Below are 25898 nucleotides of genomic sequence, written 5' to 3'. Positions count from 1 at the left end.
ACATTTATTCAGCGTCATTTATGCTTATGAAACATATATTCGGCTTTAAAAATGGGAATTGACATGGGTAAATCTTGGAGGATTTTTTCTATTTATTCCTGGTTTTATATGACCAAGATATCTACATGTGTTCTAGATAGGAGGGAAAAGAGCAATATTAAATTCTGAATTAGCTATTGCTTCTTCAATAGTGAAATTATAGTAGTTCATAGAATTGTCCTTAATCATAAAACAAGGCTCAAAATGCTGTCTACAAGGAAATCGATCTTTTCGACATCTAGAACATGTGGAAAATTAGATATCAAGTCCAGATTTTAATCTAAGACATTTTTTCGATATTTTATCTTCAGTTTTAGGATCCACTTGCGTAAATCAATGGTCTCAAAATCTCTGGGTTTGTTGATTATTGATGACAATAATCGAAAAACCTTCTATACTTCGAATATCAAAATCATTTTAATTGTTTATTTAAAATATATTCTGTTCAATATTAAATTGGTTCGTAATCATTTCAACTTCAATTTCATCTATTTGGATTTAATGTTGCAGGTTGTATTTTTATATCAAATTATTTCGTATTTTTGTCTTTCATTTCTAATATATATATTTAAAAAAAAAATAAAAACCTATTGGTTCAGGCTAGGTTTCTCTACTACTAACTCCTCTAATTTTGCAGTTCAGAATGTAAAATTTGGTGAAGTTTGCTCTATTTAAAAGATTTGATATCAGGAAGTCTTCGCCAAGATTGTTGTTTTGTCAATATTTTAACACTTTTATTTGTCGCCTGTTAAGGAAGAATAAGATATCGTTTTCAAGATAATTGGTACGATCAAAAGAAGTCTCGATTATTTTAGAAACAATTATTTCAACTTATCAACTGATTGATGGCAATTTCAATACTTAGCAACTGAGATCCTTGGCACCTATCATTTTTGGACTTTTATACTGGCATACCTACTTATTTCTTTCTTGAGCATTGTTTGCACATGATTGGCCTTGCAAAAGCGTTTGCCCTTTTACCTCCATTGCTTCTATTAGACTTCACGATATCAACAATCCTTTCTTCATAGATTTATTCATGATGTCTATAATTTATTTACTTTCAAAGCTATACATCATTATATCAATCTAGATTCTACATTTAGATATACATCCGTACTCATTCCTGATTGTCAAAAAAATATATTATAATCTCAACTTTCAAAACGATGCTTTTGGCAATTTTGGAAATCTAATTGGTATACTGAAATAAGAGTGCAGATGGTTGCCTAACTGGTATCAACCTTGTATCTCCTTGAACTGTTTTCACTACGTAATAATCTCTTCCATTGATGTTCTGCTGATGATGTTGATGTTGATGTTTAGGTGCTATGTTGCCTAAGTTGTTAGATCCTGCTAATGATTGTTTGAATAGCGATCCGTAGGCTGGTGGCGGTGTTATGTAATGATCGGAGTCTGAGCGTCCTAGAATAAAAAATAGTACTGAATAACTAAAAGATTTTTGCCTCATGATAAAATTTAATGATAAAGACAAAGGAGAAACTAAATTTTTTTTTATTTCTTGTGGAGAGAATTTGGTATGTTTCTAGCTCTTGACTAGTCATTGGTCATAAATAAATTCAGTTTGCTAAATAGGTCTTACCTCCCCAAGGTCTTTTCTTGCTGGGTATGTTGACTGAATTTGGAGCATAATCGTTCACATTAGCATAGACGTTGTTGTATTCAAATTGGGCTCCATGAGTATTATTGTTAAGTAAATTTTGGTGATGATGCAATACATTTTGAATCTTTTGCGACTGGTGTTGGTTCTTGTGGCGCATTCTGTCGCCTGGTGTGTGACCACGCCTCATTTTACTGCCGAATTTGAAATATCTATACGTAATCTGAAAAGTTAATAATAGTAAGTTACATTGTTTTAAATAAATAGCTGCCATTTTATTTAAAATTTGAAATATATTAGTGACAATTGTTTACTTAACAAGAAAAGTAAATTTTTTTTATATATTAATATATAACAAATTTATTATCCTTCTGAGTATATTAAATAAAACTAGTGGTGTATGGCATCGTGCCTTAAGGCAAATTGCTGCAACTTCCCGTACCGTAACGAAATGTTCGAGGAAAATATTAAATGTTTTCAAATAGATTATTATAAATAAATACTGCAACGTTGTCTAATATTTATAAGAATTATATAAACTGAATGGCAAAGTTGAAATTATTTGTTTAAAGTGTATTAGAACTTTAGTCAGAATTAAAATTAAAATCTGAATTATTTCCTTATCTATGATTTTCGATATACAAAAAAAATTGAAACTAATTTTTTTTCCCGAAAGCAATTATTCTGTTGAAACAAGCAGAAAGTTTTTTGAATCATTCAAATCGGACGTTTAGTTCTCTCAAAAATTTTGCACATTTAGCTCTGTGTCGTTGAAATGGCTGGACTTGCCTTTGCCAAAAACTAATCACCTCCCAATCATTAAAAATTGAATATTTTTTAGATTATTCAAATCGGATACTCCGTTCTCTCAAAAACTTGATTGGAATTTTCTGCACTCTTTGCTCCGTATCTCCGTAATAGATAGACCTGCCTTTGCCAAACGCTAATCAGCACATCACTCTATCAATAGGAATCGAATGTTTTTTGAATCATTTAAATCGGTTGGGCCGTGCGCCCGAAAACGTGGACGAAAAAATGCTGACATACAAAACACACACACACACATTCATTTTTTCTGAGGTATGCCAAAATGTTCAGAAATCTTCAAAACGTCGAAAAATACAAAAAAAATTATTTTCGATTTTTGGCCCATTACTGTAACTACCCTAAGGAAAGTTAATAATGAATTATTATGGAAATCTGATCTAACATCTTTACATTAGAAATTATGGCAGAGATGAGATTTTTAGTATCAGTAAAAATAAGGAGATATCAAACAATTTTATAAGTGTATAAGTGTCCACGATTGGAATTGCTAGTACTGAAACAATATTTATAGAATAAAATCCTATCAATAACTAAACTGATGAACTTATGAAGGCAATGAATAATTTATTTACTTTATATACCTATAAAACGATTTAGAGAATGATGAAATTTGTTAGATCAGGACAGAAATAAAAAAGAGAAAACTACTATTGAAAAAACATAATTAATGAAAGGATTGGGGTTAAAGAAGAATGTTATTATTTTTCAAATGGTTTAGTTACCTCTCCAATGAAGAAGATCAGAGCAGTGGCAAAACCAACAACAACCACCATGTACGTCATCATCAGATCTCCATTTCGTAGTTGTCTTTCCGTGCTTCCTAAATCCAGTGGGCATATTGCAGTATTTGGCAGATCTGCTTGTGTTTGATGTTTAACTATTCCAGATTCCACCAGAGCTAATAATCTGTAAATTAAAATCATTATCTGAGGATTATTCGAACTTTTTTTGGAAAGGGTTACACTTATTTAGATAGTAAACTGGACGAATTTTGGGCATAAAATAAAAATTTATATTTATTAGGTCCTAACTGCAAGAACAAACATCTGTTCTACTTACAAAGGGTCGAACAGTTCCCTTAGCCGACTATTCATAGGATACGCAAAAGCTCTTCCCTTGGTCATGAACTTAGTCGGCGTCACCACGAATGTGCATCTCCTGGATTCATCCACGTCACTTCTGGCTCGGTAGTCATTGTACATCAGTAAATCCACAGCTGGACGATCTCGTACCAGTACGTAATTTTCACTTTCTATCATATTTAGAAATGCTGTATCGTTGGAGGGATCATTGAGTTGTGCCCGCTTTCCGATCATAGGAGCAAGGTAGTTCAGTTCTTCGTCAGGCTGAAGGAAAAAATATTGGATTAAAATATAATTAAATTGTGGAAAATATGATTGTTTATGGTGTTGCTTTTTGCGACAAATATAAAATGTTCCCCTGAAAAAAATGTGAAGGATCACAAATAAGATGAGAGCGGATGCAGTTAAGTTAGGAAGTTTTACAATAACATGTTGAAGTTTGAAATCATTATAGATAGTTGTTGTAGTTATAGAATGTTTTTCTAGGAAGAGTATATCTAAAGTAAGACTCATCAGTCCGAATACCGTATTCGTCTTTGCCGAATACCATCTTACTTATTTTGTTCATCAATATATAGCATTTTTATATTGGATTATATCGATAAACACATCAATGACATGAGGTTTGCCTTATTTAATAATATGAGATCTATATTTATTACATTCAACTTACGTTTTTAACGACATATTCCACCGCGCTACCCTGTCTCGCAGTCCATTTGTAATTCTTCACTAATAAATCTTTAGGCTCATTGATGGGCAAAGTAAATTTACTGAGGGTCAAAAATGCAGTCAGATTAGCCGTGTAGAATGATGTTAATATCGTTATGAATATCCACCAAGTAGCGAATAGTAATCTTGTGGAATCTGAAAAGCAAATATATAATAATAATTTTAATTATAAAAAGTAAGTTTTTTATGGTCGTTTTTATCTCTTATTTATTACTGCTTAAATCGAGCTTATCTTGTTTTATCACATGCTAAATTCGGTATAGATTGTAGTTTCCAATTTAAACGCAACATATCCTCAGCATCTTAATCATCACCTAATATTTTCTATTTAATTTCATAGGGATTTTGATCCTACAAGTTGGTTTGAAAAAAAAATTACAATGAAAAATATCATTAAAATTGGTATTTGTGGCATTTCAAGGAAAGTTATTTACTACTTGTAAATTATCTTCTTAATCAATAACAATTGAGAATTCAGATATCAGATAAAATTTTTATTTGTTTAGTTTAACAATAAAGTTTTTGATTGTATTAAAAATTAATCAATGAGTTTTCCAATTAATTTTAGTATCGGGCTTCAAATATCTATAAATGTATTAATAAATCTTTTTAAATCGTTATTTCGAAGACCTATAATATTTAAGGACGTTTGTGTGAATCATGAACGTATCATCATGTTAAGTTTCTTTAATCACACTAAAAAATTTGTTTAGCTTTTAATTACGAAGAAACAGTGCGTTGGTTGATCCTGAATTTATATCTTTCGAACAATTCAGATCTTTTTTACGAAAACGTGGACGAAAATTGTTGCACTTTTCTGCTAATTATAAACAAACGGCTCAGCCTACCGTTTTGCAAAAATGAATGATTTTTAATATCTTAAATCGGTGTAGCCTTGTTTTGGAAAAGGTTGATAAAAAATTAAAAAAATGGCTCACATATACGAGCATACACACACGCACTTACTTATTCCAATTTTGGACGATTCAAAGTGACTTGTGAAACATTAAGAAAATATAAAATTAGTAAGTCGGATTTTTTTCAGTCGATTAAGTGTATATAACCCATTTGAACCCTTTTGAACTATTCAAAGTGACTTGAAACATTAAGAAAACTAGTTGGTTTGGTATTTAGCCTTGAGGCAAGTTACATGAACTTCCCGATATGTTTAAATAATCGACTTAATCAATAAAAAATAAATTAACTTATGTGCGATGAAAAGTATTCCGAGTGGATTTATTACACATAATTGAAAACGAACGAACACTTTGACTCGGAGTATTTTCTAAGAGCAAATTTTCAAAAATCAAGAATTTTTATAATTGAGCCAGTTTTTTGTAAAACTTTAATTGTTTAGTATGTTTATTAAGACTAAGTACTCTATTGTTATACCAAGTAAATAGTCCAATTTTAATTTTAACAAACGTCAAAAAAACAACTCATTTTCTCAAATTTTGATGAATTTTTAAAATTGAACTACTTGTCGTAAGGCCGTAATATTTCAGTAAAGTCTATAAGACCATGATATATGTCGCCAAAAAAAGTTCCATGAAAATCGGCTTAATTTTTTCTTTCAACAGTTAATTACAAGAAAACGGCTCGGTAGATTTTTATCTAAAACTAATCAGTATCATTCCCAACTATAATCTTTCGAACTGTTTTTGATTTTTTAAAATCGAATCGGTAGTTTGAACTTAAATGCGGACGAAAAGTTTAATACTTTTTTTCAAATTAAAAAGAAACGGCTTGGCAGATCGTCGCATAAAACTGACAAACGATAGTCATCATTGAGACACATCAAATGGTTTTTAAATTTCTGAAATCGGTTCAGGCGTTTTTGAGCAATCGTCGGTGAAAAGTCTAATTTTGACAAATGCCAAAAAAACGATACTAATTTTTGCAAACTTTAACGAATTTTTAAAGCTAAACGAATTGTCGTAGGACCGTAATATTTTAGTATGATCAGAAGACTATGGTATCTACCGTCAAAAAAATAATAATAAAAATCGTCGAAAAAATTTTTTTTAACACTTATTACAAGAAAACGGCCCGGCCGATCTCTACCAACAACTCATCAGCACGATTCCCAATCAATATCTTTCGAACGGTTTTTGAATTTTCAAGATCGATTCAGAACTGCGGGCTAAAACGTGGACGAAAAATTTTTCACTTTTCTGCTATTTACAAAGAAACGGCTTGGCTGATCGTCGCGCAAAGTTGATAAACGCTAGTTCTCATCGAGATACATCAAATGGCTTTTAAATTTTTAAAATCGGTCCAGCCATTTTTGAGAAAACGTCGATTTACGGCAAAAAATTTGTTCACATACACACACACACACATACTTTTTCCAAATTTGGTCTCATTCGATTCAGAATGGCTTGAAACGTCGAGAAAACATAAAATTAGTGAATCGGATTTTTTTATGAAAACATAAACTTTTCCTTCGGGAAGTTAAAAATATAAAACTAAATCGGATTTTCTGGCGTAAACATAAACTTCTTCTTTGGGAAGTTAAATATTTATATTTATGTTTAAATTATATCGGTTGGAAAAAGCATTCATTACTATTTCAAATTTGTAAGTAAAATGGTTTCTTTTCATAAACAGTTTTTTAACGAAACTAACCAAATCACTATATTAAAAATTCAAAAAGATTTCCAATCTTATTTGGGCAAAATACAATTTTGCTTTAATTCGTCTAATTAAAAAGCCCTAAACTAGAATAATTAAATCATCTCTCTTCGTTCAACGCAATCGATAACAGACAACAGAAAAGATAATATCTGGCTATTACATACAAAAACTCGTTAAAATCTCCGAAGTATTCTTGTCAAAGTAAAATTTGTCTGAGTAAAAAGCTCAGTTGTCTCTTAAATTAACGATTGCCAAGGTGGTAATAAGGAATGATTCGTTAAATATTTAATAGGCGGAATCGTTAACGTATTATCGCCATTAGGGCGACACACGCGACTAAAGAAAACAAGCACGAAATTAATACGAAATGACGAAAAGCCCCCCCCAACGATCGAAATACACAAGTTGATACGACAAAGACATTTATGGGACCTTGATATTAAATATTGAAGCACCGATAATTACACACACATGACAGATTTGTATTTTATAAACATTTTAGGTATATTATTGGCTTATAGACCTTATACTACTGTCTCAAGTTAGACATGTTATTGGCTCATGGATCTTATACTAACCACTGTATCATAATGTCTATGTTTCGGCTACCCGACGGAGAAGTTTTTTTGCCAGAAAATCCGATTTTCTAATTTTATATTCTTCTGACGTTTTTGTGACCTTACATGTCTTTCCTGGCGTTACAAGTTATTCTGAATAGTTTGAGACCAAAATTTGAAAAAATATACCCCATAATTTACCGTTTGTCGAACTTTTCTCAAAACCGGCTGTACTGATTTCAAAAATTTAATAGAACTCGACCAGGATTCGCTTTGATTACTTTTGCAAGGCGGTAGGCTAAGTCATTTTTTCATAATTAGCAAAAGATTGCAAATTATTTGTCCATGATTTTGCAAAACATCTGATCGTTTTGAAAATTTAAAAACAGTTTGAAAGATATTAACTGCGCTGATCGGCGATCTGCCGGGTCATTTCGTCGCTTTTGTAAACAAATCAATTGGAAATAGCATTGATTTAATTAACTTATTTAACACTTATTAACTTTCCGTAGGGTAAGTAATAGAAATCGCCAAAAATCGAAAATGAAAATTTTTGCATATCGTTACGTTTTTAAGTCTTCCGAGCATTATAGCATACCTTATTGTTAAAAAAATGGCTGTATGTGTGTGTGTATTGATTTGAATGATTCAAAAAACATTCGATTCCTATTGATGGGCAAAAGATATTTTATCTCTAAAACAGCTAAGAGGCTTAAAAGATTGCCTTAAAAAATCCAAATTTTTGAAATTAGAGAAAAAAATAATTTTCTTCTAATTTCTAATTTTTTTTTAAATTCTCAAAACTAATTTTTCCAAAGATTTCAAAAAATAAAAGCATTTGAAAATTTTAAATTACTGTACGGAAAGTTCCAGCAATTTGCCTTTAAACACGATTTCATGCAACACTAGTTTTTTTTAATAATTAATAGTTAGTTATAAAGGAATTGCTGTGTCGATATAGCATCTTATGTAAATGGCGAAATTTTAAAATCTATTCACAATTTTTTGCGAAGACGCTTACCATTTTTATATTTAATTTTTATTCTTCGTGCTTTTTTTCGGTGCTTTATTTCTCAAGAAAATATCGAAGTCGAGATTTGTATTAAGCACAGAATTTATTCTTTGATGAAAAATGCTAGGTTTTACGTAGTAATTTTTAAAGAAGAGTAACACGATTTTGATTTTATCATATTTATATTTTTTTATAATAGGCAAGGTGCTTTTCTAGCAAGAAATTTGTTAATTGATGTGAATTGAAAAAAAAAAACGGTTTTGATTGTTGTTTAACTGACATAATACTTGTTGCTGAAATTCCTAACTATCAATTTTGATGTCGATGATGCTTCACGTTTAAAAAATCGCTAATATATAAGTAATGTTATTATGTGGCCCGTGACATAATTTACATTTTAAAACTTCCCGTAGGGCAAGTTATAGTAATCGCAAAATAATCGAAAACGAAAATTTTTATATATCTTTACGTTTCAAAACCTTCTGAACATTTTGGCATACCTTAGATTCTAAGGCTTACAATTAGAAAAATGGATGTATGTGTGTGTGTGTTCGTGTGTGTATGTGTGTGCGGATACAAATTTTTGTCGACGATTTTGGGAACACGGATAAAGCGATTTGAATAATTCAAAAGGCAGGTCTAGCCGTTCCGAAGATATGGGGCAAAAAGTGCCAAAAACAGTAACTCAGTTTTTAAGAGAACGGAGCGTCCGATTTGAATAATTCAAAAAGCATTTTACTTGTATTAACTAGATGAAGAACAGATCAAATTTTCATGAAGGCAGGTCTAGCGGTTTCGGAGATCTAGTAAAAAAAGTAAAAACAAATGCCATTTGGCGGTCAAAAATGATCATTAGACATATGCACATCAGATATCAGTTATTTTATAGAGATTTTAGCAATAAGTATAGATTTTGTTTACATTCCTAATGGTTCCGTACCAATGTTTATCCCTTAGACGGCGACGCGGCACTTACGCGCTTCGATATTTCGTCTCTATGCAGTTAAAGCAGTACGATTGCTTTGAAAAAAAAGTTCAGAAATTCCAAAACATTTCAAAATAAATTTTTCTTCAAAAAGTCTTTTTTTGTCAAAAATTTATAGTTTTTCAAAAATCTAATGTTTTCAGAGTAATTTTTTTTCAAAAATGTTAATCTTTTAAAAAAAAAATGTTTGGTGCGGGAAGTTCCAGCAATTTGTCTTAAGGCGCGATGCCATGCGCCCCACTAGTTTTAGAAAATTTACGAAACTGAAGGTTCTTAAAAGGATCTAACAAAATATAACTCCATAAAAAGTTAAAAACACTTTAAGAACTTTGAGTCCGTTTGAATTATTTTTTGAACAATCGAATAGAAGTTTTTCAAAGTAACATGTATATGCAGATAAGCGTTGTAACAACATATATTTTCATTTATCGATTTTGTCGTTTCATGACAATTTTAAATAAACGTAATTTAACGTGTACATTGACATTGAAGATTTCGACGTATGATAAATCTATTAATTACCTTCGTTCGTAGTAATTTATCATCTATACATCGTTAGCAGATAATTGATCCAATTATAGTAAACTTTAATAAACCCATTATAATATTATTGATGATATTATTATTTTTTTATCGTACATATTATTTCTGTTGTGATACTACAGTTTTTACAATTTAAGCTTTCTCTATCTAAATTTATAGTTTATTATAAAATTTTAATATTAGTTTATTTTTAACATTTCGTAGAGTAGGTTAGAGTAATCGCAATAAGTCGAAAATGATTTTTTCTATATCTTTACGTTTCAAAATCTCTCTTGATCATTTATGCATACCTTAGCAAAAATGAATGTATGTGTGTGTGTGCGTATACAAATTTTCGTTGAAGATTTCGAGAGATACCTACGGATCAACCGGTTTGAATGATTCAAAAAACATTTCATTCCTATTGATGGGGGGACTTGCTGGTTAGTTTTTTTTAAAGTCAGGTCTAGCCCATTCGAACATATCGCACAGTTTTTGAGAGAGCGTGGCGTTTGATTGAAAGATTCAAAAAATATTTTGTTTGTGTTGACAGTGTGGAGAAGAGATTAGTTATTCGGGATGGCAGAACTCAGTGGTTTTAAAATTTTTCAAAAATTTACAAAAAAAAAAAATCAAAATTCACAAACAGGGCATATTTTTCTGTTCCTTCATAAAAATTCACATATTTCAACTGTTTTCAAAATTTTCAAATTAAAAAAAAAAAAAAATTAAATTTAATTTTAAAATAATTAAAAAATTATTTTTAATATGATATTAAAATTATAATTGGTACGGGAAGTTTCAGCAATTTGTCTTAAGGCACGATGCTATGCACAACTAGTTTATTATTAGTTTATTACAATTAGATTATAGAAAGGGCATATAACCAGGTTATTGAGCAGACACATAATTTTTAACCTAGGCTGGTTATCGAATAAATTGCCAAATTGTTTTTGTCGAAAATTCATATTTATTGTCCAAATTCCGATAAATCTATCAGGTGCACTAAAAATACATAATTTATAAATTTTCGAAGCCATTACAGTTATGAATGCATTTTCTATTCAATATTGCGTGCTTTCCTATCATTATTTTTTCCTCGTGTGTTGTACGTATACAAAAGATATGTATTGATATGTTTATGTCAACACAGAAATACGAAGGTGACACATGTCAACTATGTATTGATCCCTTGAACACAAAGAATTAAATTTATTATATTTTTGGACTCGCCGGAGCATTAGTGGTTAGAACTATGGAAATTTACTATGGAACTCGCTTTGAGCAGCCTGATGTCGAGCAGCAATAATATTCCTTTTCACTTGGAATCATAGATAGCAATGTTTTCAAGAGAAAATAGACATGGCTACTTTGAGTTTTTGCAAACAGAATTTTGCAATAATATTTCATGAAACTGGTGGTGCATGGCATCGTGTCTTAAGGAAATTAGCAGGAACATCCCGTACCGTAATGAAATGATTTCAAATAGATTATCATAAATACTGTAACTTTCATTATTCGTATTTTATAGACAAAATATATGAGCTTATTTCAGATATATGAATAAATTGGACGACGAAGTTTATATATGTTTACATAAAAAGTAAATAAACAAAACTGGAGTTTGAATGAAGGAACTTATCTCATATTTCTAAGATTTGTATTAACTATCGCTATTTATTTTAAGTATATAAGAGAGTTTTACAATTTTAGCTAGAATTAAAATAATAATTCGAATCATTTTTGATATTTAATGAATTAAATTTTGAAAAAATTGCTTTCCTAAACTAATCGTTTCTTCACAAGCAAAATGTTTTTTGAATCATTCGAAGCGGTGGTTTTCTTCTCTCAAAAACTCACTTTCCATTTTCTACGACTCTTTGTTTCATATCTCTGAAACGGCTGCACCGACTTTTGATAAAAACTAATCAACGTGTCTCCCTATCAGTAGGAATCGATTGCTTTTTGAATATTTCAAATCGGTTGATTCGTGCTCCCGAAAACGTGAACGAAAAATTTGTATCCACAAATACATACATCAATTTTTTATATGGTATGCCAAAATTCCGATTTTTGGACGATACAATAACTTACCCCATGGGAAGTTAATAGAGCTAAAAAACCGTTTGGGTTACTATTTATAAATTAGACATATTTAGTTATGTCGAATCATTACAAATCGATATTTTTTCATATCTTCACAGTTTTCTTAACATTTTGGCATACCTTAGAAAAAATAGATGTGTATGTGTCTGTGTGATAGTGTGTTTTGTGTAAATATAATTTTCCGTTCACGATTTTGGGCACACGGATCAACCGATTTGAGTTATTCAAAAAACATTCAACTCGCAATGATGGGTAGATAGACGTGGTGATTAGTTTTTGGCAAAGACAGGTTTAGCCGTTTTGTAGATACGTAGCTAAAAGAGCAAAAAATAACATTTTTGACAGACGAAGCATCCGAATTGAATGATTCAAAAAGTATTTTACTTGTAATGACGAAATTAAGATTTTATTAAATTTTCCCGGAGGCAGCTCCAACGGTTTTGAGATTGCAGGGGGAAAAGTTAAAAATATGACATTTGGTGGTCAAAAATGATCATTACAACTCATCAAGGCACGTGATTTGCCTTAACGCATGATGCTACGAACAACACTAGTTGATTTAATGTTTATCGATTAATGTCTATGCAAAATAATTTTTGCATAGTGTTATTTACTACAATGGAACAAAAATCTACATATCCTTTTCTGTCTAGACCTACGAAATTACAGTTTTCCCAGTCAAAAGTCATGAGCAATCGAATAAGCTTTTAAAGTAATTACATATTCAAACATATCTATATAATTTGGTAATAATCACATACTATTTCAGTCCCTAGCAGCGGTTTATACGAAGCAATCAGTCACATCGGCTTGGCGATCAATTTTATGAATATTTTATGACAATTTTTTTCCCTCGTAGCACTTAGCGCCCATTACCATCCGCCAAACGTGTATAAAATAAAAAATATATGTTTATTACTCATAAATAAAATTTGTAACTAGTGGTTTTTGGTTTGATGGTAAAACACTATAATTATATCGGCGGTAGAATAGGTAAAATTACCAATTATCAACTTTGCTTATAATAAAGGTGCAACCACCACGAAAAATTCAACTTTAATTTTTCATTCAAAATTTGTTAAAATAGTGGTGTATGGCTCGTGCGTTATGGAAAATTGATGGAACTTCCCGTTCCGTAATGAAATTTTCGAAGAATATTAAATGTTTTCAAATACAAATATGTATTATTAAAAATACTGTAACTTTAATTGCTCGTATTTTATAGACAAAATAGAAGAGCTTATAAATTGGATGGTGACGTTTATATGAGTTTATATGAAAGTGGATTGAAGAAGTGAAAAATTAATCAAGCAGAGTTATAATGAAAGACCTTATCTCATATTTCTAAAATTTATATAAACTGAATTGCAAATTTCAAATTATTTAGCTCAATTATATAAGTGGAAGCTAGAATTAAAATTATACCATCATTCAAATTGGATGCTTCGTACTCTCAAAAACTCGATTTCTATTTTCTGCAATCTTTGCTCCGTATCTCCGAAATGGTTGAACCAACGTTTGCCAAAAACTAAACAGCACGTCTTCTTATCAATAGGAATCGAATGGTTTTTAAATAATTCAAATCGTTTGACCGGTGCTTTCGAAAACATTGTATCCATACATACATACACCCATGCACATATCCATTTCTTTCTAAGGTATGCCAAAATGTTCAGAAACCTCTGAAATGTGAAGATATGCAAAAAAATTTTGGCTCATTACTATAACTTAACTCTACGAGAAGTTAATTACATAGATGTTGAAAAAATTGGAAATACAATTTTAAATTCAGGAAAGATTGATTATTAATTATAGAAGTCACAATATGTTTATTCTAAGAAGAATAATATTATTTTTGTAATAAAAAAAACAGAATAATATTAAATCTTGTTTTCATATAAAATGATGTCTTTCTTTTTATAAATTTAGTAAGTGATTAGTTTTTACACTTTTCATTAGTTTTATGACTTTTTTGTGTTATTGTATGTTAATGCCTTTTGTTAGTAAGTCAGCCTTGGCATCCGAGGATAACAATACTTTATGACATGTCAAATAGATATTTTGTTTCTGATATATTTCATATCAATTAAAATATTTTATAAATCAATACATTTCCACAAAGATAATGAAATCTTATGTATAATATTTTTTTAAACTTCACGTAGGGTAAGTTATAGTAATCGCAAAAAAATTTGAAAATGAAAATTTTTATAAATATCTTTACGTTTCAGAAATTTCTGAACATTTTGGCATACTTTAGAAAAAATGGATGTATGTGTTTGTGTGTTTGTGTGTGTGTTTGTACGTGTGTGTGTGTGCGGATACAAATTTTCGTCGACGATTTCGGGAACACGGAACACGGTTCAACCGATTTCGATCATCCAAAAAACATTTTATTGCTGTTGATAAGAAGACGTGCTGATTAATTTTTGGCATAAGCAGGTCTAGCCGTTTCGAAGATACGGGGCAAAAAGTGCCACAAACGGTAACTCAGTTTTTAGGAGAACGGAGCGTCCGATTTTAATAGTTCAAAAAATATTTTACTTTTTTTGACAAGATGAAGAATTGATCAAATTTTCATGAAGGCAGCTCTAGCGGTTTCGGAGAATTAGTAAAAAAGATTCCATTTGGCGGTCAAAAATGATCTTTAGACATATGCACATCAAATTATCATATATTTTAAAGAGATTTCAACAATAAGTATAAAGTTTGTTTTCATTCCTATGGGTTTCGTACCAATGTTTATCCGTTAGACGGCAGTGCGGCGCTTACGCGCTTCGATATTTCGTCTCTATGCAGTTAAGGCAGTACGATTGCTTTGAAAAAAAGTTCAGAATTTCCAAAATATTTCAAAATAAAGAAAACATTTTTTTTCAAAAAGTCTTTTTTTTCAAAAAACGGAAGTTTTTGTCAAAAAATTATAGTTTCTCAAAAATCTAATTTTTTCAAAGTAATTTTTTTTCAAAAATGTTAATCTTTTTAAAAAACTATATTTTGGTACAGGAAGTTCCAGCAATTTGCCTTAAGGCACGATGCCATGCGCCCCACTAGTTAATATTGAAATTAAAAAACAAAAATTGTACAAGTTTTTGCCAAAAATTTGAACCGATTTTGAAAAGTTGAAAACCTATTGAAAGATATCATTTAGAAATCATACTGCTTAGTTTTTGGAAAAGTTCAGCCGGGCCGTTTCTTCATATTGAAAACTTATTTTTTCGACGTTTTTAATGATGCTTATATGGCCATGAGCTTGTGGTCTAAATATCAAAACGAACATACAAAAATATTATAGTCCTACGAAAAGTGGTTAAATTATAAAAAGGCAGGTTCAGTTTGAAATAATGGGCCGCTCTTCAAGGGCATACGTGTGTTTATGCACTATAATTAATGCAATTACAGGTATTCAATGTATGTTTGAAAGATATCAATAAGAAATCGCATTGTTTAGTTTTTAATGAAAGCGAAAACATTTACATATTTTTAAAGTAAACAGTTATTTGCTAAATCTAACAAATTCTTACTGATTAAGTCGATTATTCACATGTATCTGGATGACTCCTAATAAACATTATATAATTGTAAACTTGGTCATATTATTTTCAATTAATATTTAATTGCATCAGCATTAGAAAAAAATCCTCATGTAGCCTTTCTGGAAAATTATACGATTTTGGATCAACGCACGACGAGACTAAGTTTAGATGAGATGGTATAGTACGCGCATTTAAATCAATTGATTTTAACACAATACTAAGAAAAGAATTCTGATCAATTTTATATTACTAACATATTAGTATATTTCTGTACAAAATCGAACAGTATTTATTTACATACCTGCTGCAGGAGACAACGTAGATCCTTGCTTCATCAATGCCCCGTAAACGAACCATACACAGTGGGGAAGGGGATAAGGTTTTGTTTGATGATCCGAACTGATACGATGCCGGATTAATATCAGGCCATAAAAAATCGGGCCTACTGCTATCAGGGAAACTAGGATGAGAAGCCAGACATCCTGAAAGAAGAAAATAAAAAATTATTAAACTTTTTTTACGGAAATATTTGCTGTTAATTAACGTAATTAAAAATTCTGATTAGGATAGGTTACACGCGCAATAAACAAATTATTATATTATATTTACCTTCACGTAGGATAACTTATAGTAGTGGGCTGAAAACGAAAATGAAAATTTTTGCATATTTTCACGTTTCAGAAGTTTGGCATACATCAGAAAAATGAATATGTGTGTGTGTGTGTGTGTGTTTGTTTCTTGTGTCCGTAATTTTTCGTCCACGTTTTCTGCTTGTTGACAAAACAATCGTTTTTGAGAATTTTTTTTTTTTCATTTTTTTTAATTTCCAAAAATTGTTGGATATCGAAAATAATTTGGATTTTCAAAATTTTAATTTAGTACGGGAAGTCCCAGCAATTTGCCTCAAGGCACGATGACATACACCTCTAGTTTGCCATTGAAATTATGATGATAATGATTGCAGACACCAGTTTATAAACTGCATTAATCACTAAATAAATGAAGAAAAGTAAAGGGGAGCATTTTATGAAAGTTACTCTTGTGAATAACGGAACTGATATCTATCTATAATAGTAGTAATAAAATTTTCAGCGTTGGTGTCCAAACCTTTTTGTGTCATTAATCCCTTGAATTTTTTGCGACGCTTTTGAATAGACTCCAAACAAGTTTGTCGTAAACCCCTTGGCAATGATATTGTTAGGAAATTATATTAAATATTTCGATAACAATATAGACCACTTTGGTCTGGAAAAACTTTTATTTTATATTCAACGATATCATACAATTTGCAAAACTACTTATTTCTGGTTCTGGTCTTTTCCTAAAATCAATTACATTTTTCTCATATCTTACCCTGTCAAAAGGGGCTAAAAGTCCAGACCCAGTAGCAGAAGCTTGAGGTCTTCTCATCAACATCATCCATTCTCCTTCATCTAGTGCTGTTGAATATCTAATTTTTCCGGAATTTTGTGAAAGAACTGGCAGGAAGGCTGCTGCTAACTCCGTTTTCTGAAAAAATTCAAGTTAAAACAATAAAAAAAATTTTTTTTAATGTGATACATCCTTTCTGATAAACAATCTTGAGCATGGCTGACTGAGATACAGTATGTACGAATATATATTATAACGCATGAAAAAAATATATAAAATTTACCTAATTTTATTTTAAGATCATTGAAAATACACAACCAATATTATTTTAACAATCTATATCGGTTCAGCCAGCTCATATCATAAGTATGGATATATGTTGCTTATACAGGATAAGTTACCAGGAATTATTATCATAAAGTTTAAACATTGATTTATTTTTTATTTAAATAAAATAGTAACTTACGTTATCTATAAGCATTTGCACAATACTTTTATCGTTCCCGATGCCGACTCTGTTCTCTTCAGGTAGTGATACCTCGTACGTAAAATTAAATTTTTCTGCTAAAAAATCTAAAAATATAAAAGCTACGCCTTTCCCCACCCACGTGTCGTTTTCTTTCACAGCCCAATTTAAAGGATAATTCTGAAACAAAATAAAATTTTATAAACATTTATATTATTTTATTTGTTTATGTTAATTGGTTGGCGGGGATTGGACTTTCGACGTTTTGGAGCTATTTAGGTTCCATCAACATGTTTTCTGTTAAAAACAAAAACATAGATACAATTGTGCACCATACAGAAAGAAAAAAAATGACCGAATCTACTTTTTCTCAATAATGACTGATTTCACAAAAATTAAAAACCATTCGATTCGATGATACTCGAAAAGTTCAAAACATTTCGTTCGCGTTTTTTTTTTCAAAAAATTCTGAACCGATATTGAAAATTTCAAATTTGTTCGGGAGATTTTAGTCAGAATTAATTAAAATTACACATTGTTGGTTGAGCTAACAGTATTAATTTTTTTTTTGTCATTTTTAATAATTTACTATTTCTTATTATATTGTTCATTATAATAGCAAGGGATCTATGCATTTTGGTTTGGACAAAGTCCCTGAGTAAGCCTCCCAGTGTACAACACAAACAAATTAGATTCAATTAAGACAAAATACAAAATTACCAGAAATAAAATTATATTATATTTTTACGTCAATCTAGACATACGTTTTATAAAATTATATTTAAAAGTATATAGATTAAATTATGTACAATATTTATAAAAAATATTATCTTTATATTGTATTATATTTATGAACAAAACGATTGCTATGTAATGTAATTAATTAACTATTGGTTGTTTATTTGTCATTTTTCCATATAAATTATTGGTATCATTTCTAGTACATTTGGATAATTTTAATGTAGAAATTGGATAATTTTTATATATAAACATATCTATTAATTATACTTACTTGTAGTGTCGCTACTTTCAGAACTCGACCATTCAAACTTGCTCTTATTTTTTTTTTTAATTCTTCTTTTGCCAATACTTCCAACTCTGAAATATCAAAAATATTATAATAATATATTATATCATTATCCATCACATAATATGTGATATACTGTTGGAAATCTTTTAATTATTATCTGAAATATATTAATTATAATTTGGCGGTCAAAAATGATCATTAGACATATGCATATTCAATTATCAGATATTTGATTTTTTTTAAATGAGTACTAATTTTGTTGGGTTCCGTACCCAAGGTTGTTAATTTTTAAAGTTAACTTATACCGTTCAAGCAAATTTACAAATTTTCATAAAAAACTTCTTTTCAAAATTTTCAAAAATATACAAAGTTTTATACTTCAAATAGAAACTTTAAATTTACAAACCGTTAATCGTAAGAAATATATCTTCAGATAGATTTATTCGGCACCCATTGCCAATCTAAACTTTCGCAAGTGTTTTGAGAGATAAGGTAGTCACTGTATATTTTATGAACGAAAGAATATATAGTGATTATAATTATCTATTTGAAAATGTTTAAAACGATTGTTATTAATCATTGACCAATTTTCATTTATTACTGATTTTTTCCCCTCAAATATTTAATTCTGATACGGGAAGTTCTAGCAATTTGCCTTAAGGCACGATGCCATGCGCCACTAGTTTTTTGTCTTTGCTAAAAACTAATCGTTTCTTTACAATGTTTTTTTACAATGCAACCTAGAGCTTTTGTAAAATTGTGATTATTATATTGTGGTTATTAACTTCCCGAAGAAGTTTGTTTTCGTCAATCTGCCTATCTTCACATTTTAGAGGTTTCTGAACATTTTGGCATACCTTAGAAAAAATGGATGTGTGTGTGTATGTATGAATACATTTTTTCGACGACGATTTCGGTTGTACGGATCAACCGATTTGATTCGTTAAAAAAGCAGTCGATTCCTAATGATATTGAGAAGTGCTGAACTAGTTTTCGATTGGTCCAGTCGGTTCTGACATAAGGAGCTACGAGTGTGAAAATGGCAGATTTTACAGAACAAAGCATTCCATTAGATTCTGGGAAAGGCTTTTTTTTAAATATTAAAAAAAAAATTTTTTTTGGTTTTCAATTTTTTTTAAATAATAAAAACTGTCTGCTCTTTAATTTTAATTATAGCTAAAATTCTCACTTATATACTTATAATAAATAATTTTAACTTTGCATTTCAGTTTATATAACTCTTAGAAATATGAGATCATTTGCACCAATGGTTTTGCTCTGAAATGTTTATTTTACAGAAAATTGTTGTCCTATTTTTTACTTTTAACAAAATTTCTTTAACAAGTTTATCGTACGCCCAAATCTGAAGTTATGGATGTTGTTGAAAACTTGGTTCCATTGTGGTTTTGTAAATATATATCGCTAAGTTCAGAAGGTAAATGGAATAGAAATTCGTTACAGTAAATGGTTTTACTTGTCGTTTGTCCAATTTTCTCTTTCAACTAGGTCCAAAATGTTGAAAAACACTTGGTAGCCATCTGCAACTTTTCGACTTCATATCTACATCAAATTTTGTACCAATTATATTTGCAATATATTTCGGTATACGTTGCTACTTTCTCCTATTTGTATTGCGTCATTATGTTTGAAACTTAGGATAAGCACATTTTTCGGATTACTTTTAGAGACTGTAAAAATTAGAGTTTATACAAAAACCGATATTTCAAAAAACCGGTTTTCGAATTTTAATTTTGCTAAAAAACCGGTTTTAGCCGGTTCTCAAATTTTATATAGAAAATAAATTTTTGCTAGAATATTCTGTAATTTATCCGTGTGATTTAGAGCAGTATTTGACTGAATTTATTTATTGCTCAATTTTATGGATAGTAAACAAAATTATTTTAATTTTAATTGGTAGAACTAAAAAATAATAGTTTATCTTGATTAAATAACTTTGAAAATAATTATTTGTTATTCTTGCATCATTTTCACATATAAGAATGAAAATATTTTTATGATAGTGAAAGGAAAGTTTTCGAATAAATAAAAATAATACATTTTTAAATAAAACTTGGGTATTGCCTGTTCCGAGCAATTTTAATTAATTAATTTTAAACATTCTAAATATTTTTTTTTTGTTTAATAAAATATGATTTCAAAAAACTGAGAACGTATATCGAATTGCTCGGAAACTGAAATAAAAAATACTCTCATACTTGCGACCAAATTATGCTTAATTGTTTTTAAAGCCTGATATAATAATTCTAAGCTTCTTGTAGGGTTTAAAACCCTTTTTCAAGTTTGAGTAGATGAAGTTACTTCTTCAAGAAGAAGTCACACTGATTTACATTAAAATATACTTTAGTATAAAAAATCTAAATTAATATATACAAAACCTTTCTGTGGACCATTGCAAACTGATAAGATATCAAAAGCTATTGAAACGATATGATTTTAAGAATCAAAACGCTTTCATCTATCTTTTATATTTGGCTATATTTGTCATTTTCCATTTATACAGTGAAAACCGACTTTTTTCACTAAAAAACGGTTTTCGAGTTCCATAATTTTCGCCAAAAAACCGGTTTTTAAAACCAGTTTTTGAAAACCGACAAACACTAGTAAAAATACTAAAATTTGATTTATACAATATGCTCCAAAGGTTGATCGGTTTTAGAACAACTAACTTTCCAAGTAGGGAAATCCATTTATTATATATCTACTATTGACTTCACAGGCCAACCACAACTTTATTCTAAATTTGGCTGGTTGAAACAACTTCATAACATTATTTTCCACCGGCCAAATTGACCGACCGCTGCAGTTAGGCTACATATATATTAGGCTACAGTTTTCGGCAAACATAAAAAATTACTGGAAGCAAAGTGTGACAAAAATATTATTAGTATCTTCTAGGAATTGTCATATAATTTGATAATGGTATTTTAACGTTTCAAAATGTCTAAGTCTTACAAAAAGTTCGGAAACGGACGGTGATGAAAGTTTAGTATTAATTGTATTCTTATAAAATTGTACAATGTAATGTAATTGTATCACAAGGTTTTTCGCATTCTTTTATTGATATTATAAATAGTAATCAAAATAATACATTTCATAAGCAATTATGATAAGATTACAACTTGTTATCAACAAATTTTCATCTAAAACATATAATTCCGATTACGAATAGGCATCTAATTGAAACTATTTCAAATTGTGTAACAGACAGTAATATGTTTTCAGAAATATTGAACATTTTTATAATTTAGAGAAAATAGTGAACAAAGCAAATTATGTCAATGTTTCTGAAATCTATGAGATAAATGGATTTCTGATTTACATTTAATTTGTTTACCGTGTTTAGTGAGATATGACAAGGTTCCAAAGAGATTATAAATCCCAACTTATAAGCGAAATATTACATTAGTAATAAATCAAAAAAGAAATTAGAGTTCAAAAATCAAATGGACAATTTGGACAATTTAAAAGGAACAAAATATTCTAATATATAACGTTATGTGATAAAAAATATACATAATTTGAACAAATGATAATATCAATTATTATATTTGCATATTAAATTTGTATTAAGTGTCAAATTATTTAATTTAAATAATTAATTAAAAACTAATCAGTATCTTTTCCAACCAATATCTTTCAGTTTTTAAATTTTTAAAATTTATTCAGAATTGCGAGCTAAAATTTACAAAGAAACGGCTTGGCTGATCGTCGTGCAAAACTGACAAACGACGGTCCCCATCGATTTCCATCGATTGTGTGTAAGTTATAATAATCGTAAAAAAATCGAAAATGAATTTTTTTAATATCTTTACGTTTTAGAGGTTTCTGAATATTTTGGCATACCTTAGATAAAATGGATGTATGTGTGTGTCTGTGTGTGTGAGTGCCGATACAATTTTTTGTCGACGATTTCGGGAACACGGATCAACCGATTTGAATAATTCAAAGCAGATTCAATTCGTATTTATGAGAAGATGTGCTGATCAGTTTTTGGCGAAGACAGGTCTAGCCGTTTTGAAGATATGGGACAAAAAGTGCCAAAAACTGTAATTCGAATGATTTAAAGACAGGTCTAGCGGTTTCGGAGGTATAAAGGAAAAAGAAAAAAAATATTTGGCGGTCTAAAATGATCATTAGACATATGTTAATCAAATTATCAAATATTTTATAAGTATTTTAAAAATGCGTACTAATTTTTTTGGGTACTGTACCAGTATTTTTAATTTTTAAATTTCACTTGTACGGTTCAAACAAATATCAAAATTTTCACAAAATTTATTTTTTAAAATTTTCAAAAATGTACGAAGTTTTATACTTCAAATATAAGTTTTAAATTCACAATTTATTTTAAAAATGTATATACATATTTCATATGCGTTATTCTAATATCCTCAGATAGATTCATTTGGCATGTTAATGTAAACATTCTCAAGTGTTTTAGGGGTACTTGGAATTTTTGAAAAATCGATTTTTATTTTTTTGCATTTTTATTAAGTGTAATATCTTGAAAATGTTCTTTGAAAATTCCAAGTTGATCCGATGATTACTTTTTGAGTTATTGGACTCTTACCAGCGCGTTGACGCTAGTGTAGAGCTCGATACTTATACTCAAGATTATTCTCCCTCGTCTCTTGATGTTTTAAAAGCTTTTAAACCGATTTACGACGATATCAGCAATGATAATTATTTACTTTCAAGATGTATAGTTCAAGATTGAATCCATAATCAGAAAAAATTAAAAGCTTCAACCAATTAGTGTAAAAAATATGCCTAAAAACCGTGAATACTAGTTCTACTATCGTACAAATTGCTGAAACCTATACATAATAATCATTACTATTGATTATGGATACCCTAGAACCTAATTGTGGGTAATTCCCATTATTATGCTGAAAAATTGGATGCTGCACGTGTGAAAGTGGCAGATCAGCGCGCCAACGAGAACACTCGGGAGGCCAGAATGCTTCGTAGACAACAGCAAATGGAAATTTTGGAAACTTGCACAATGACTGATGAACTATTATATGGCCCAAAATAGATGACTAACATATTTCATATGCGTTATTCTAATATCCTCAGATAGATTCATTTGGTATGTTAATGTAAACATTCTCAAGTGTTTGATGCGATAAGATCGTCGCTATATAAAATGAGCGATAAAATATATAGTATTTATAATTATTTCTTTGAAAATATTTAAAACAATTGTTATTAATTATTGATCAACATTTATTGTTACTGATTTTTTTCCTCGAGTATTTAATTCTGGTACGGGAAGTTTCCGCAATTTGTCTTTTTCGGCACATTTGAATTTTCGTCACGGTATATTGCAGCAATTTGTCTTAATAAGCCACGATCATGCCCCCAAGTCTACGGTCAATTTGACCGTGCGTGGTAGGAATAGGTATACAAAATTCGGCAGGTATAGAAAATTTTCTGTAGGGTCAACTCACCTTGTCTGTCTATTAGACATAAGTCATCTTCGATTTCTGCACAGCCCGTTTCGTTACTGAAAGTATTTTCCGGTTCAAAAATGTTGCTCCCTTCTTCGCAATATGTGACATTTGATAAGGCACAAAGTAGGTTCAGCATTCCGCCCGCGTCTACTGCGGGTGCTGCGGGCGCAACCGGCGGGGGCACGGTGGTAGCGGTCATGTTGTCAGCCATCGTTTCAGACGAAATTTACACACAATTTATTATAAAAATAATAAATGAATTGTGAAAGATTAGTTAGATCAATTAGTTAATTATACTCAAGATTGAGTATGAGATTTTTCGGTATTTATACTTATATCGCTCGAAATAATTCAAGTTTTAATGATTGAAACATCAGCTTAAACGAAAGTTTACAGCACTGAATTTTTTGAACTGAATGTTGTTGTTATTTAAATAAATTTAATTAATTTATATTACTAAATAAATAAATTTCAGATATAAATATATCGTTTTTATATGCAATATCGAATTGCAAATTTCTTAAAATTAATAATTTTTTAATGTTTTAATTATTCATTCATTGTTGTAGCACGTTCATTTGTTGTTGTAGCACTTATTGAATATTTTCAAAAATATATTGTTTCAAAATTGCAGTCAATAACAAATTTTAATTTACTAATTTGCTGAAACCAGTATGCAATTTTGTTCCAAAAATTTATTTGCACTTTGTATTATTATTGGTTTCAATCTTACTATGATTGAAATAATTTTATTTTATCACATATAGTTTTGAAGAAATTTTCATTCTTTGTTAACTTGCACATCCAATTTTCTTCTTGATATTTATTTGAACTTTGTATTAAATATTATAGACTTGAATATTAATTCAAAATTTTATTTTCGATCAAATCTAGTATTATTGTATTTGAATTCTCTTCATTTTATCATTGAAAAAATTAAGTTTGTCTATTAGAGGTACTTTAATCGAGTGAAAAGTATTTTTTTGCATTTAATTTTAGAGAAATTTTAATAAATTATTTTTTCTCTTAACTGATAATTTTTCTGATTCACAGGTGTAAAATTTTAATCTAAGTGTTTAATTAAAATTAGATTATTTATTCAATACAAATGATAACGGTTTATAATTTTTTCCGGTTTGTAATTATTTAAAATGTTCACTTTTTACTTTCGAATTGATGATTAAGTCCATGTCACAATTTGTTGATATGTTTAACTCCAAATTCTCTTTGTAGATTGTTTTTGAAATATTATATATGTTTGATATGTTATTATTAAAAATATATAGTTTATAAAAATATATCAGTATATCACTTGTTTGCAATATCACTTTATTTTTTGTACTAACTATTCAAATTGACTTTCTCAGATACTTATTTTAATTATATAAAAAATATCTATTAATAAATTTTAGTATTATTTTTTTCTTCGTTTACACATTGTTCACCAAAAAATATTATAATTTTCAACCCCCGTTTTGAATTATATAATTTATAGACTTTCGATTTGTTTTTATTTTTAAAATGCTTTCAAGTGCAATATTTTTTTTATTTATTCGATATGGATCTATTTTAATAATTTTGTAGCACTTGGTTATAAATTTGAAAATTTTAATGTCGTTTTTTTATATAACAATTTGGCTGAAGTATGTCCTTATGTTCTAAAGACAAAATTATAACTGCGTGGAAAATAGAAAAATGATCATGATGGCTGCTGCCAATGAGAATGGAAATTTTCCTGGACAAGGCGTGGTTTGGAAAAATTGCGCATGGTTCTTGTATTATAATTCATATATATATATATATATATATATATATATATATATATATAATATAAATCAGTGTTGCCAAAATATAACCGTACATAAGTACACGTTAATACTTTGTAAAAAAAATTAATATT

The 25898-nt window shown here is 29.3% G+C and overlaps 1 protein-coding gene across 1 annotated transcript; it reads right to left on the bottom strand.

The window, feature by feature from the left end:
* Positions 1–1231: 1231 nt before the first annotated feature.
* On the bottom strand, positions 1232–24209 carry LOC113364156 (glutamate receptor ionotropic, delta-1-like). The gene is made up of 10 exons (XM_026606636.1): positions 23996–24209; positions 18504–18589; positions 17492–17671; positions 17008–17163; positions 15956–16136; positions 4244–4437; positions 3548–3834; positions 3211–3394; positions 1643–1883; positions 1232–1464 (listed from the first exon to the last, which is right to left on the bottom strand). Exons 1-10 carry the CDS (start codon positions 24207–24209, stop codon positions 1232–1234), a joined length of 1956 nt encoding a protein of 651 aa, XP_026462421.1.
* Positions 24210–25898: the final 1689 nt, after the last annotated feature.

This window comes from Ctenocephalides felis, unplaced genomic scaffold (genome assembly GCF_003426905.1).
Source record: "Ctenocephalides felis isolate EL2017-DRISC unplaced genomic scaffold, ASM342690v1 CF-g0.4_SCAFFOLD_00845, whole genome shotgun sequence".
Taxonomy (NCBI): Eukaryota; Metazoa; Arthropoda; class Insecta; order Siphonaptera; family Pulicidae; genus Ctenocephalides; species Ctenocephalides felis.
This window is presented reverse-complemented; position numbering and strand designations above follow the sequence as displayed.

Coding starts and splice junctions, on each gene's coding strand:
- LOC113364156 (XM_026606636.1), bottom strand. CDS start 24,209: ATGGCTGACAACATGACCGCTACCACCGTGCCCCCGCCGGTTGCGCCC. Junction 16,137..17,007: donor TTTTAGCCCCTTTTGACAGG/GTAAGATATGAG, acceptor TTCTTCTTTCAG/GATGTCTGGCTTCTCATCCT. Junction 3,395..3,547: donor AGGGAACTGTTCGACCCTTT/GTAAGTAGAACA, acceptor TTTAATTTACAG/ATTATTAGCTCTGGTGGAAT.